The sequence below is a fragment of the Mesoplodon densirostris genome, chromosome 19 (assembly GCF_025265405.1).
Source record: "Mesoplodon densirostris isolate mMesDen1 chromosome 19, mMesDen1 primary haplotype, whole genome shotgun sequence".
In the NCBI taxonomy this organism is placed as follows: Eukaryota; Metazoa; Chordata; class Mammalia; order Artiodactyla; family Ziphiidae; genus Mesoplodon; species Mesoplodon densirostris.
Window position 1 is genome coordinate 17135863 of NC_082679.1, and position 15975 is coordinate 17151837.

The 15975-nt window shown below is 43.2% G+C and overlaps 1 protein-coding gene across 2 annotated transcripts in view; it reads right to left on the reverse strand.

Annotated features, from left to right (window-relative positions):
• Positions 1-15975, reverse strand: part of GARRE1 (granule associated Rac and RHOG effector 1) — an 82050-nt gene that overhangs the window by 34657 nt on the left and 31418 nt on the right. For both annotated transcript variants that reach the window (XM_060084408.1, XM_060084407.1), the window contains one exon: positions 12850-14136. In XM_060084408.1, coding sequence (XP_059940391.1) covers positions 12850-13344 — 495 coding nt within the window. In that variant the 5' untranslated portion in view covers positions 13345-14136. The remainder of the gene's footprint in view (positions 1-12849; positions 14137-15975) is intronic.

Genomic DNA, 15975 nt, shown 5'->3' on the forward strand with positions numbered 1-15975 from the left:
CCAGAGTTTTGTTATTAAGGAAGAAGGTGACACTAGATGTTGGGACGCAACTAGCAGAGTCTCCTCTCTCCCCTAGAGGCTACTTTCCACACAGGAAGTTTTATAAAACAAAAGTCAGATTATTTCACTCCCCTGCTCAAAGTCTTCCAATGGCTTTCCATTACAATCAGAAGAAAATCCAAACTCCTCATCTGTCCTACAATACCTTACATGATCTGGCCCCTGACTAGTCTCTGAACTTATTATTTCCTATCCTACCTCTCTCTACTCTTGCCACACCGACCTTCTTGCTATTCCTCAAAAACTGTGAGCACAGCTCCAGTCTCAAGTTTTTGCACCAGCCAGTTCCCACTACCTCAGGGTTTCTCAACATCATGACTACTGACATTGGGGGCCAGAGAATTCTCTGTTGTGGAGGGCTGTCCTATGCAGCGTAGGATGTTGTTAGCAGCATCCCTGCTCTCTACTCGCTAGATTCCAGCAGCACTGGTTGGGAGATGCAGCCACCACAACCCCTCAGATCATACTGTTTTGAATAAAATGTCAAATCCTCACTGGTAAACAAACAAACAAAAAACAAAAATTAAAATTAAAAAACAGTAGAGAAATCTCTTCCTCCTAGGGTGACTTTTGGGCTGCAAAAGAGCTGCAACAGAGCTCAAATGTGGCAGTCAACAGGAGCTTTTGAGTATCCACGCATCTGTTTTGCTGCAGGACTAAAACATAACCTGAAGGGCTACAAGGAAGAGATATATCAAGACTCTACCTTCTCCAAATCAATTTGAATTAAAAATCAAAAATCTAAGAGCTTTATGCTGCAAACTTCTGCCTTTCATGATCTGGGGTCTGAGTCTGGTCACCTAATGTTCTATACTTCATGCAGAAACACCATCTGGCCATGGGTGTTTATGTGCGGGGTAGGGGGGATGGGATATTGGTCAGAGGCAGAAAGAGAAACTGAGATCCTAAAAGATGACAAAAATTGTCCCCTAAATACATAGTGAGTCACTGAATTTCTGATTCCCTAACATGCAAGTCCAGTATCTTTTACTCTATCGTACCTCCTCCTTCAAAGCACCGCGGGTCCTCTGGTGTAACACTCGAGTTCTAAATGAGTAAGATTCCTCTCACTCTAGCCCTAGCATGAAAAAAAAATGCCATTTTTCTGACAATCAAAGATACTTCCAGACATTGCCAAGTGCCCTCTGAGGGAGAGCCCACCCTGACCCCATTTGCAAATGAACCACTACCCTACCTGGAGCATCCTTCCCCCTGGAATCGTACAACTATCGCTCTGACAGGCATTGCTCAAATGTCCCATCCTCAGAGAGGCCTTTCTTCTACCTCTCTTTCTTCATCATTCTTTATTTCTCTTCATAGCACCTCTCACTACCTGACATTATGTTTGTATGTGCCATTTATTTTTTCTCTGTTTCCCTACCTAGGAGTTGAGTTGGATGTGGACAGGGTCTTTGTTTTGCTCTGTTGCATTCTCATTGCCTGGCACACAGTAGACAATCCTTCTACACATGTTTGTTGAAAGAAGAAAAGAAAGCAGTTGCTACTCTCCACACAAAAGCACCAAACCAGGCCAAGAGCAGCATGGTGACTGCAGAGCTGAGGGCAGGACATCATGATGTCAGCATCTATGCGCAAATGACAACTCATTCTCCCCCCCGAACACTTCCTGCTTTCTTTCCCTGGACAGCTCTTCTGCAGCCTGCCCACAGACACCAGCTGCAACCTTGAGCTTACTTTGAGGGTGATATCACCAACAGGCATGGGGGAGATCACGACTCTTCTGGAGAGAGAAAGTCCATAAACCACGCAAGGCTTTCCTGCAAACACTCATCCATTGAATGAAGAATCAGGTATAACATTTGTTACGCCTTGGAACTGTATGCTTATTCTTTCAAACCGAGAACAAATATAATAATTAACGGGTATACTGCTGAGGGAATAAAGGGTCTACATAATGGAGTAAAAAGATGTATTTTCTGGATATGTTTGCATATGCATGTCTGCTGCTGTCTGCACAGATACATAAAACAATTAATAGTGGTTCTGTCTGGAACTGGGATGGAGCTGGAAGAGAGAAGCATTACCTTTGGAGAAGGGACTTAGGCCATTCAGAAGTGTTTGAATTTTTTACCTAAGCATGCATCATATATAAGAAAAACTAATTTGTTAAAATTAATAATCAATAGTAATACATCCAAAGTATTCCCACTAAAATGAGGACCAAAACAAAGACGCTCATTCTTAACACTGACTGTTTTATACATTAAAACCTATGATCAGGGAGTTCCCTGGTGGCCTAGTGGTTAGGATTCTGGGCTTTCACTGCCATGGACCAGGTTCAATCCCTGGTTGGGGAAGGTCCTGCAAGGTGCAGCCAAAAAAATTAAAAAATAAATAAATAAAAATTAAAAATAAAACCTATTGTCAACACAACAAGATATATAACTACTGGAAGGGAGGAGATACATGTAGATGACATGACCACATATACAAAAATAAACCAATTGAAACATTAGAATTACTGAATCCAGTCGCATAGCAGGAGACAAGACAAAAATATAAAAATCAGTGGTGCTTCTATGTTATAGGAAAAACTTTAAAATATAATTTCATTCATGATAGCAACTAAAATAAAGATTACGTAAGAATGTTAAGAATATACATAGCCACTAGAAAGGAAATTATGGAACTTTACTAAGAGACATAACAAAAGGCCTCATAGAAGACATAATAAACTGCTAAGATCCTGAAAACAAAACAATTTAGCAGGTGTATCCAGGATCATAAATATGTTCCCCGTCATATCCTTTGACACGCACCAGCTGGCATTTGCAGTGTGGCCTCCCCAACATATAGTCCCGTGGCTTTGGAAGCAGCCCTCAGGGAACCACTCCCCTTGCACTCTCAGTCTGGTGGTACCCCAGCCCCAGGAGTGGGCACACAAGTCAGGCCTGACCAGTCAGTGCGTTAGTTTAACCTTTCTGTCCACAAGGTCCAAGGACAGGCAAGTGACCCAAGCCAAGTCAACCAGACTCAGTTCTAGAACTTTAGTCAGAACCTGGGGGAAAGCAGAGGTGCTCTTTCTGCTGAGTTGTTGGCAACTCTGGCATGGAGACAGTCTGAGTCTGTTCAGCACTGTGTGAGCCCCTGGATCCAGCCATGCCCAAAGAGCTAACTTTCTTTGGTTTCATGGAGTCAATACATTGTTTTGTTGAGAGGCAGTACAGTGCTATGGTCAAGAATTGGTACTCTATTATAGAGTCAGACCGCCTCAGTCTAAAGTCTGGATCTGCCATGAGGCTTTTTTTTTTTTTGGCGGTATGCGGGCCTCTCACTGTTGTGGCCTCTCCCGTTGCGGAGCACAGGCTCCGGACGCGCAGGCTCAGCGGCCATGGCTCACGGGCCCAGCCGCTCCGCGGCATGTGGGATCTTCCCGGACCGGGGCACGAACCCATGTCCCCTGCATTGGCAGGCGGACTCTCAACCACTGTGCCACCAGGGAAGCCCTGCCATGAGGCTTTTGATAAGCTGTTTAACCTCTCCACACCTGTTTCTTCATCAATAAAATGGGAATATGAATATTACCTAACTTACAAGGTTATTAACAGAATTCAGTGAGTTAATGTGTACAGTCTCAGAACAGCGCATAGCATAAGTACTATGTAACTACCAGCTTCTTTTTGCTTTTATTGTTGTCTAAGCTGTTTTGAGTTTGGTTTCTGTCACTCGTAGCCATAGTATTTTTTTAAGAAAAACATATCAAATCATATCAGTCAAAATCCCCCTTTAGGACTTCCCTGGTAGCGTAGTGGTTAAGAATCCGCCTGCCAATGCAGGGGACACGGGTTCGAGCCCTGGTCTGGGAAGACCCCACACACCGTGGAGCAACTAAGCCTATCTGCCACAACTACTGAGCCTGTGCTCTAGAGCCCGCGCACCACAACTACTGAGCCCACACACTGCAACTACTGAAGCCCGTGCGTCTAGAGCCCGTGCTCCAGAACAACAGAAGCCACTGCAATGAGAAGCCCATGCACCACAACCAAGAGTAGCCCCCACTCGCCATAAGTAGAGGAAGCCCATGTGCAGCAACAAAGACCCAATGCAGACAAAAATAAATTTAAAAAAAAAACCCATCTCATTCTGTATAAAATTTAAACTCTTACCAGGGCCTACCAGGTTCTCTCACAGGTTAGGTAGGCGGTCTGGTGTGGGGGCTAAGTCCCCTCACAGTGAGCTGGGTTGGGGGACACTGAGCCCACAGGCAGGCTTGAGGCTATTTTCCATCTGCGTCACAGCACTGCTCACACCTACGGTCACAGTCTACTTATTTATCAGTCTTGCCCACCAGGCCTAGAGCACTTTTTCTTTTTTTAAATTAATTTTTATTATAGTTGATTTACAATGTTGTGTTAGTTTCTGCTGTACAGCAAAGTGAATCAGCTATACATATACGTATATCCGCTCTTTTTTAGATTCTATTCCCATATAGGTCATTACAGAGTACTGAGTAGATAGAGTTCCCTGCACTATACAGAAGGTTCTTTTTTTTTTTTTTTTAAACTTGTTTTTATTATTTTTGGCTGTGTTGGATCTTTGCTGCTGCGCATGGGCTTTCTCTCTAGTTGCAGCGAGCGGGTGCTACTCTTTGTTGTGGTGCGCGGGCTTCTCATTGCAGTGGCTTCTCTTGTTGCGGAGAACGGGCTCTCGGCACGCGGGCTTCAGGAGTTGTGGCATGTGGGCTCAGTAGTCGTGGCTCGTGGGCTCTAGAGCACAGGCTCAGTAGTTGGGGCGCATGGGCTTAGTTGCTCCACAGCATGTGGGATCTTCCCGGACCAGGGCTCAAACCCGTGTCCCCTGCATTGGCAGGTGGATTCTTAACCACTGTGCCACCAGGAAAGCCCTCTTTTTCTTTCTAATTAATTAATTTATTTTTTATACAGCAGGTTCTTATTAGTTATCTAATTTATACATATTCGTGTATATATGTCAATCCCAATCTCCCAGTTCATCCCCCCACCATCCCCCCACCCCCTGCTTTCCCCCTCTGGTGTCCATACATTTGTTTTCTACATCTGTCTCTATTTCTGCCTTGCAAACCGGTTCATCTGTACCATTTTTCTAGATTCCACATATATGCGTTAATATACGATATTTGTTTTTCTCTTTCTGACTGACTTCACTCTGTATGACAGACTCTAGGTCCATCCACGTCTCTGCAAATGCTTTTGATAGTCCTCACTCATCTCTGCCAGCTTGCAGCCAGCTCATCTGTATTTTACCTTGGAGGGTGGGTGGTAGCAGCTAGGTGAAGAAAGCAGGTCAGGTGACTGGGGCCTCCTCCAGGAGCTAGTGGGGCCTCAGAAGGGATTGGGAGTGAGCAAGGACTCACAGCGGTTCCTTTACTTTCCCATGTCTGGACACTTCGGCATTAGAGAGGTCAGAAAGGCAAGTCTCTTGGAGGGATGGACACTGCAAACAAATCCCTTGGCACAAAGACTGCACTGGCCTGGAACAGTGGAGAGGTAAAGGACACAACCCCTATGTATGTTGGGCCCAGAAAGATTTCAGGCAAATGTCATCTTTACAGACACTCAGATTCCTGATCTGTAAAGATGAGGAGGCTGCCAAAACAGGCTATTATCCAATTCTGTGAAATCTCAGAAGCTGACTAATAACCATAAAAATTTAGAATAGGAAGTATTTCAGGAAAGGTAGTCCTATGTTAAATTACATTCCATGAACTGTTTTATTTCTGTTTCATTCTAATTTGCCCATCAAACCTCATTTTTCCTTACATTCACTCAAGACTTTTTAGTAACTATGAAATGTTAAATCACATTCTCTTAAAAGAAAGCAACATTGCCATTTTAGTCACCAAAATTACGAGCACAGCATTCTTTCCCTGACTCCTACCTGCTGCTGGGGTCCTGCCTTCAGAGGTTTCTTTTCTCTATTCTCATTTTCTTCCTTGATTCACTTTTATTTTCTTCATTTTTCTGAAAAGCACCTGCCTTTATTCTCATCACTATATCTTACTCAATGACACTCTCAGTGATGTTGTGATTTATAATAAATATATATTTTGGTCTTCTTCCAAGGTTCCTGGCACACAGCTCCTAAAAACCCTTGGAATTTTCTAAGTGATAAGAGACAGAAAGTATCTTTTGTTTTTCATAACAAGCCTCTTTCAACCATACCTGAGTTTATGTCAATGAGGTGACTTTTGGAAAGCCCCTAAGGATGCGGGCTGGTTGCCAGGGGAACCAAGTTTGAAACTTTCAGATCAACCCCTCTGGAGAGGGGAAGAGGCTGGAGACAGAATCAATCACCAATGGCCAAAGATTTAATCAACCACACCTGTTTAATGCAGGCTAGAAAAAACCCAAAGGACGGGGTTCAGAGAGCTTCTGGGTTAAAGAACAGGTGGAGGTGCTGGGAGGGTGGCAAGCCTGGAGAGGGCATGGAAGCCCATACCACTTCCCACATACCTTGCTTTATGCATATCTTTCATCTGGCTGTTGCTGAGTTACATCCTTTTATAATCTAGTAAGTAGAATGTTTTTCTGAGTTCTGTGAGCTGCTCTAATAAAGTAATCAAACCTGTGGGGTGGTCATGGGGACCTCTGATTGGTAGCCAGTTGGTAAGAAACATAGGTAACACCCAGGACTTGTAACTGCTGTCTAAGGGGGAAGGGTGGGGGGGGCAGTCTAGTGGGACTGAGCCCTTAACTGTGGGATCTGATGCTAACTCCAGGTAAAAAACGTCAGAACTGATCCAGAATTGCTTGGTATGGGAAAAAACCCCACCAACAAACTTACGACCACAGCTCCAGAGGTGCAGTATTTTGTGAGTAGACAGAAAACAGAGGAGTTTTCCTAAATACTCCCCTTTCTGTTAGAAGACCACTTCACATGCACAAATCACTTATGAAATGGAATCAGTTATTGGGTGTTCCTGATACATTACTTCTATCATGTGGTCGAAAGTTTCTCTCTCCTTTTTAAACTTGGAAAATGTCCAAATATACACAAAAACAGAATATAACAACCCCCCGTGAACCCATCAAAAAACTTCAGTAACTATCAACATTTTGCCATGTTTTTTTCATCCTTCTCCCCAACTCCACCTTTTTCTGCTGGAATGTTTTGAAGCAAATCCCAATCGACCAGGACCCAGTACATGTTCAAAGTTCCCAACTTATCATTTTTTTAAAATTAATTTTTATTGGAGTATAGTTGCTTTACAATGTTATGTTAGTTTCTACTATACAGCAAAGTGAATCAGCTATACAACTCTTGGGAACCCTGTACCAACACTGAGGCCCCGAGGTGAAACTGGAGCCCCAGAGCTGCCACGGGGTGAAGAAAGCAAGGGGAGAAGTGTCATCACTTCATCTTGCTGCCCCCCCTTCACCTTCCCTTCAGAGGATGACCTCTTTACCTGTCTGACCTCACCCCTAGTGTCTCTGTTTTGCTCACTGTTTCAGCCACAATAGGCCCTCACTGCTCTTCAAACACTCAAGTTTGCTCCTGCCTCAGGAACTTTGCACTAGCTGTCCCCTCTGCCTGGAATCCTCTTTTCCCGGTTATTATTGGGGGCTACTCCTTCATCTCCTTCAGTTCTTTACTCACATATCATGTTCTCAGTGATGCCTTTTCTAACTATCTTATCTAAGATCACAGCCCTCATCTATCTACGTGAAGGGAGGAATTTCTGTCTTGCTCACCGCTGTATCCTCTGTGCCTGGAACAGTCCCTGGCACAAAGTGCGCAATAAATATCTGTGGAATGAACGCATGAACCACAAGTCAATTTGATTCTTTTATTTACATTTGCACTGAAAAGTAATTTTATTTAAGACACATGATAGATGTTTATAAAAAGAAGTTGACATCTTTGACTTTCTAATGAATAGAAAACCTAATTATGGGGTTGTCTATACTCCTTTAATATGAACTACATGTTTTACTTGCAAATGATCCTTAGTTAGGATACCAGATTTCTAGGACAAATAAAACTGAAGTAGATAAAATCAAAGAGAACTCACAGCCGCTCAATTCATGTAGCCTGGCATTTTACAGGAACATTAGAAGTAACACACCAATGGAGATGACCCTAGACTTGAAAAGAAAAGATAGAAACAGCAGGTTCCGTATGGTCTGCCTCTAAAAAATGTTGTGGTGTGTCAAAGCTTTGTATAATGAACAAATTCAATATGGGAAACCATATTTTTCCTGAGTTCACATTTTGGCTGGACTGGCAGTTCGAGACTTACATAAAGGAATCCCCATGAAGCACTTGATTCAGATCATATTTCTCGTTTTAGACAACATTCCAGTTCATATATACAATGTAAACTATACATTTTCTATAAATCCAAAGGGGGGAAAATCCTACCTAAACTATCAATTGGCTTGCTCAAAGATTCCTAGCTACAGCAAGTGGACTCCAAGACATCCCCCACTCCACTTCCTTCCCTATGTACCCCCATTCTAGGTGCAAGGGAAATAGAGCAGTGGCTATTAGAAGAGGTCCCCTAGGGCTTTTATGCTGGAAACGTTCTGGCAGTTTCTACATCAGGCAAGGTAATACTGCTGCCACCTTACAACACCAAAAGAGAAAATAACACAGAAGGGAAAGGGAGGTGCTCCCCTCAAGAACCAGGAAAGAAATGAGCAGAGCAAATGTTCTAGGAGTGGCAACTTTTTCCACCTAAAAGGGTTCCAGTGAGACTAATCTGCTGTATATTTCTCTCTTTTGTTGGCTCTGTGCATAATTGTGCTCTGTACTGCAGAGAAGGACTAATAACACTTTTCAAGCCATGTTGGAAACAATAATAATAAGTGATGATGATGATAACTAACTGGGTACAGTGTTTCACACACACTAATCGCTTCTGATCTCCACAAGAACTCTGGAAGGTGGGTGGTAATTCCATTTTATAGATGGACAGACTGAGGCTTAGAGATGTTAGAAGATTTGCTCAAGGCCATACAGACAATAAGAAGCAGAGTCGGGGCTTTGCTGGTGGTCCAGTGGTAAAGAATCTGCTTTCCAATGCAGGGGACATGGGTTCGATCCCTGGTTGGGGAACTAAGATCCCACATGCTGCGGGGCAACTAAGCCTGCGCGTCACAACTACTGAGCTCGTGCGCCTCAACAAGAGAACCCACATGCTACAAACTAGAGCCCACGTGCCCTGGAGCCCACATGCCACAACTAGAGAGAAAACCTGCACGCCACAACTAGAGAGAAGCCCACACGCCACAGAGAAAGATCCCGCATGCTGCAGCTAAGACCCGTCGCAGCCAAAAAAAATAAATATTAAAAAATGTAGATAATTAAAAAATAAATACAACACCTTTATAAAAAAAAAAAAAAAGCAGAGTCACTTTCTACTCACAACTTATTTCTCTAACAGAGAGATTATGAGGTTGAACCACCCGGGGGAAGGGGCAAAGTCACCGATGAGTACAGACAGGACAGGACTCATGTACACCCTGCCTGCCCCAGAGCACACAGTTGGCAACTGCAGTTCCTAGACACAGGCACCAGGATCTGTCAATCAACGAGCATATCCAAAACCTGGCTGCAAGTAAGGGAGCATTAGAAGTATGTTTTGGCTACCTTCAGGGGTGGGACAGTGGAACTGGTACTTGGTCTTAGGTTTCAAATGGTCGGTCAAGCATTTGAATACTGAATTCAGGGCTTTTCTCAACCGCAGTCCTGGGCTAATAAGCTTTTGAGCAGAGGTCCTTGTCTAGCCAGTCAAGTTCATCAATGTTATGTCACAGACTTCTTTCCCCAAGGATGAATGCTAAAGAGCTTCTCTGGCCCTTGCTGATAAAATCTTTAAAAAAAACAACAGGAAAAAAACCCCCCAAATGCCCAGCTATTCCATCTGAGTTGGTGAATATCCTGAGAGAGAGACCACGTCAGTACGTAAATTCCAGAAACAACGAATACTGTTCTGTGGAAAGAGCAAAATGTTAAGTCTGCAGGCCTACATTTCACAATCACATTTTAGGATTTACTCATAAGTCAGCAGTTTGAAGCCTAGAATACACGCATATATTCTAAAACCCATCAACAGCACTTAGTTTCCAGTTTAGCCTCTGAAAGCCTGTTTAGCCCATTATATACAAAAACATGGTGGTATTCCAACTATCCTAATTGCATTTCAATGGGGAGAGTCAAGCCAAAATTCCAAAACACAGCAATAAGAAATATTTCCCCTTCTCAGCTCAAATGGTCCATGCTGGTCCCAGGAAAGCAGAAGGGACAAGGTAGGTGCTGTTGCACCCAGTGGCTTTACTAAACCCAACTCCTCAGGGTTGGTTCATCCTTCTCTAGCTGTCCTGACCTGGGGAACAAGGGCACTTGCCCTACAGGGTTGGAGGGCAAACGGCCCTGGAGGCCTAGCTCTGTCTCCTCCAGCACCTGGAGGCATGGACTGAAGAAGAGCCCAATAATGTTCTGGTTAAAGTAATAGGCTTTGGCCTCATTTTCAAACCATTCTTGCCTGAAATTCTAAATAAAGCTAAAGGTGCTTGTGTCATTGCAGGATGGGAGCTGAAACAGTCTGGGTCTAATATTGTTCAGCACATTCTGAGAGGGCAGAGGCCCTAACTGCTCTCCTGCCACATCTCTGCACAGCAGTGACCAGGCATCCTGAGGGCTAAACATGGTTCTTCACATAAAACAAACAAAAGTCAAAGCTGTACATCTGTGCCTATAAACACAGTAGTCTGGAATGGCACGAACCAACCAGTTAACAGTGGTCTCCTCTGGGAAAAGGAATGGGATGGGAGAACAGAGCAGTAGTTTTAAGTTTCACTGCTTGAATTTCTTTTGAGAAGTACGTTTCTTAAAAATACGCTTTATAGGGCCTCCCTGGTGGCGCAAGTGGTTGAGAGTCCGCCTGCCGATGCAGGGGATACTGGTTCGTGCCCCGGTCTGGGAGGATCCCATATGCCGCAGGAGCGGCTGGGCCCGTGAGCCATGGCCGCTGGGCCTGCGCGTCCGGAGCCTGCGCGTCCGGAGCCTGTGCTCCGCAACGGGGGAGGCCACAACAGTGAGAGGCCCGCATACCGCAAAAAAAAAAAAAAAAAAAAAAAAAAAAAAAAAAAAAAAAAAAAATACGCTTTATATATGATTTACATGTGTAATTTAAAAACTAAACTATGACAAGCCATTTTAAAAGTACTTCAAAATCACCATTTCTCTGAATATATGATGTGATCATAGAAAAAATCAGAAAATAAAAATAAACTTGGATAGGATCAAAATAGAATGAGTCAAGGAGGATATTATACATTTATACCAGCAGATTCAGCAAACTATAACTCATGGGCCAAATCCAGTCCAACAGACAGGTCTACAAGGTAAAACTGGTTTTCGCATTCTTAAAGGATTATTTAAAAAAAACAAAGAAGAATGTGAAAGAGACACATGTGGTCCACTATTTTCCCTCTACAGAAAAAGTCTAATGATGCCTAATGCCTGATTTACACCAAGACTACTGTGTCTTTTCAAAAATAGTTTCTGGGCTTCCCTGGTAGCACAGTGGTTAAGAATCCGCCTGCCAATCCAGGCGACACGGGTTCGAGCACTGGTCGAGGAAGATGCCACATGCCGCGGAGCAACTAAGCCCACGCGCCACAACTACCGAGCCTGCACTCTAGAGCCCGCGAGCCACAACTACTGAAGCCCGCGCGCCTAGAGCCCGTGCTCCACAACAAGAGAAGCCACCACAATGAGAAGCCTGCGCACTGCAACCAAGAGTAGTTCCCGCTCACCGCAACTAGAGAAAGCCCACGCGAAGCAATGAAGACCCAATGCAGCCAAAAATAAATAAATAAAAACAAACATAGTTTTAAATTCCTCTTGGAAATGCCTTCAAAATCATAATATGCCTTTTAAACACGATAAAAAATGAGTCATAATACTTAATAGCCTAACTTTTTCCCCCCCTAAACCCACAACAGTATAAGTTAGCTTATTCAGCTACCACAATCACCAGATTTAGTTCAGAAGACTAGTGATTTCCTAAAATCAAACACAACCTCAGGATGGGGAAAGGAACATTCTCCCTCCTAGCATCCAGAAACCTAACCTCTAATGTGCTGCTAAAACGTACAAGGACACATGGAAAAATCAAACTCAGAAGAACTCTCTGAGTAGGTAAAAATAATTTTAAAAATCTAGCAGTGAAGCTAATTTAACAGATGACAGTTTAATAAATTATTTCCTAAATGAAGGAAGGAAAAACGTCACGTTTATTCTGAATGAAATTTGTATTCCTATCTTACACTCTAATGTAGAGCCCTGAAAAAGGGAGAATGTTTCATTTTGACTACCAAAGACCCTAAGAAATGTACTAAGAATCAAAAGCATCCAAATGTAAATAGATGTAAAGTTAGAACTGAAAAAATAACTTATCCTGTAAACATGTGTAGAACTTTCTACATTAAACCAATGGTTCTATATAATGACAATTCACAAAGAAATCTTCATAATCATATTTAGAATTCTCAGTCCCTACTATGTACTTTAACAGTATGTTATTTGCAGGTTAAGTTCCAACTTGAAAATTTAAAGAACATAAAACACAGGCTGATTTGTTTAATAATCTTCTATCCTACTTAATTTGAAATGAAAGCAATTCAGAACCTGGCATGCAAAAATTTTTTACAAGGACAGGGTATCAATGGAAAAAGGACGAAGACCATCATTTCAGTGATTTGAGAAAAAACTAAGACAAACATTCTCACTGACCTCTGGAATACATTTTCCTACCCAAGTATGACACAGAAGATACTCTACCTCAATGTCCTGGAGACTGAATTCCTTCTGATCTGTAAAGTTTGCAGCCCCGGCACTAAGTTCCATCAGCATCTTGGCGATCTCAGGCTTTATGGCTGAAGTCAGCCGACTGGCTGCTTCCATGACGTGCTCCTGCACATCTTTGAGTTGCATGGCTGCCTTGGAATAGTGAGAGTTCCTGAACACAGTGCTGAAGAGATCTGTGAGGAAAGTACTGGCACGGCAGAAGACGTTGAGGGCGTCCAGGTATTTGGAGATGCCCTGCTGGATGTCAGCAATGGGAGTGGAGTGGGGCACGGCATGGTGGCAGCTGCCTGCAGCAGTCAGACTGCCCAGGGGGGCGGTGGTGGCCGTAGATGCCAAGGGAGCACTCAGTGCTCGGCCGAGCTCAGGCATTGGGTACTGCTGGTGCTGCTGCACCTTCTGCTTGGACCCGCCAAGCAGGAAGCGCCGCTTGTAGTCCATTTTACTGTCCTGGGCACTGCAGCAATACATGCGGGAAGGGGAACTGTCCCAGTGACCGTGAGAGGGTCAGGGTCCTGATTCCTTTTTTTCCCCCTTAAAACTGTAGCTAGGTATAAAAATAGTGGAGTTCTGCAAATCTAAGTTTTAAAAAAGGCATTTCCATGAGGCAGGTGACCATGTGATCCAACGTAGTTGTGAAAAGGACAATAGGTTTATATAATTAATATTTTCAGTGTAGGCAGGACCTCTGACAAAAAATAAAAGTGTGTCCAAAATGCTATATAAGAAATGTTAGCATTCTACTCTCTTAATAAAAAGATATGTTTGCTGAGAAAAATGTTTACCTAGAATTGCTTCGCAAGAATATTTTGATACTTGTATTTACAATGGCAGAAAAATAACTTAACTTTAAAAAATGTAATATAATGTAATATAATGTATCTTCAATATACCAGAAAAGGTAGAACCCAAAAACCCACAAGCTGATCAACAGCAATTTAAAAAGCAGTACAGAATTACTTCACACTAAGTCCTCAGTAAGGAAGATCAAATCTCTGCAGAATTTTGACAGAGCCTGCCTGCCAAATCCATTTACCTGTAAAATGTCTTCTCAATGCGAAAAATTTCCTGTAATATTTTCTGAAAACAAGTTTTTTTTTAAATGGCATTTATTATAAGTCCCCTCCTTCTTTCCTTTTGTTTGCTGAGGTAGCAGTTTCCGTATAACATTAGTAAGAGGTGCTTCCAGACTGGGTTGGCCCTCAATTGTAAAGTCTGAAGCAAGAATGCACAGATGTATTTGTAAGGCTTCTAAGTCATTTCCTGTAAGGGGAAAAATAAGACAGAGTTAGGAAAGTTACAAGACAGTGAGTAATTCTGGAACATTAACTCCTGAAATGCTATTATCCACAAAGGTGGGGTCCAAATGAATAAGAAACTACACAAAAACCTTATAAAAGCAGGTACAATAGTGAGAGTGGAACTATGATATGATGACTGTTAGAAAATTCCTCAAGTTGTAGTACAAAAATAATGTAACAAAAAGTTTGATTCCCCACTAACCACTCCAAAACTCAGGCTGACAAGTGACACATCAAGCAGGGCCTGGACTCACGTTTGTGTTTCCTCCTCAAAGAGCTCACATATCCACAAGAAGATTAGAAGAGCACACAGATTAGGTGAGGGCTGTTGACAAGGAGAGCACTTACAAACCTTAAGGGGGATTTGGAATGGAGCAATGAGCAAAGACTGAGAGAAATCAGGAAGGTTGTTATGAAGAAAATGTTACTCGGAGGTAGGCCTTGATTGTAGGGTAGGTTTTGATAAGCACAAAAGGGATGGCTGGGGCTCACCAGATGAAAGGACCACCACAGCAAAGGCCCTGAAGCAGGATGGCTTAAAGACTGTTCAGGATACCCAGCTGGGCTGAAGTGCAGCATACAGAAAGACAGAGCCTGGAGAGGTTAAGTGGCTGGCAGGTTTGTAGACAGGATGCCTCTCATCCTCACCCAGGTACCAACTTTCCCTCCAGATGTTCGAAAGGAAGCCTCGGAGGGTGTGCAGCTTCTTACACCCTGGGGAAGCTTCTATAGAACCCCTGGCTCTGGATAGGTCCAAAGAGCAAGGTCTGAACACCTCTGGTTGCAGTTTCTGAACCTACAATAGTAATGTGATTCTTCCTACACAGCTACAACTACATTTACACTTGCCTGAACTATCTATTCTTCCAAACATAACAACAGTTCAAACATGTTTTACTAAACGATACATGTAGTCTATATTAAACTTCAATATACATGATGCCTGTATACAGTTTGGTCTACTTATTGATAACTAGGCTTTCTTTCCATTTTCCTTTTTTGATAGATAAAAATAAATATAAGTCATACCTTATCACTCATCATGGCCAAATACCATGCCTCCTTTACAGTTCTACAACTGCATTAGGAACACAGGAAGGCAGTCAGGTTATAAGAGCAAGAGATGAGGAAAGTGCTATGGATACAAACACATATTCTAAAAGTATAGCAATCCTAACCCAGCTAGCATATAAATCCAACTAAACCAGCCACCATTTGTAGCTGTGTTCAAGAGAATCTTCTTTTTTTCTTTTTTTTTTTTTGCGGTAGGCGGGCCTCTCAACTGTTGTGGCCTCTCCCCTTGCGGAGCACAGGCTCCGGACGCACAGGCTCAGCGGCCATGGCTCACGGGCCTAGCCGCTCTGCGGCATGTGGGATCTTCCCAGACCGGGGCACGAACCCGTGTCCCCTGCATCGGCAGGCGGACTCTCAACCACTGTGCCACCAGGGAAGCCCTCAAGAGAATCTTGATTCTTAAAAACTCTCATAAGCTTTTCAAGAAACAAGATATCAAACAACTATATGTAAGAAATCTGTTCCCAAATGTTCATTTTTCAGATTCCTTACAATAAGGCAATCATATCTATTCCTAGCCAAGTGCTCCACTGTTATCAATGTGGCTGTACAAATTCCGATGTACAAAAGCAGCACTCAGCAGGAGTGCTGAAGGACGGAAGGCTGCTCATCACCTTGAATTGGCCACAGTGAGTGTCTTGAGCAACCCTGAGGAGAACCTTCCTTTGTTCTGTGTTGTACACTGGTGCCCCTGGCTCTGAGGGTTCACCCTCATTCCTCTGCCAGA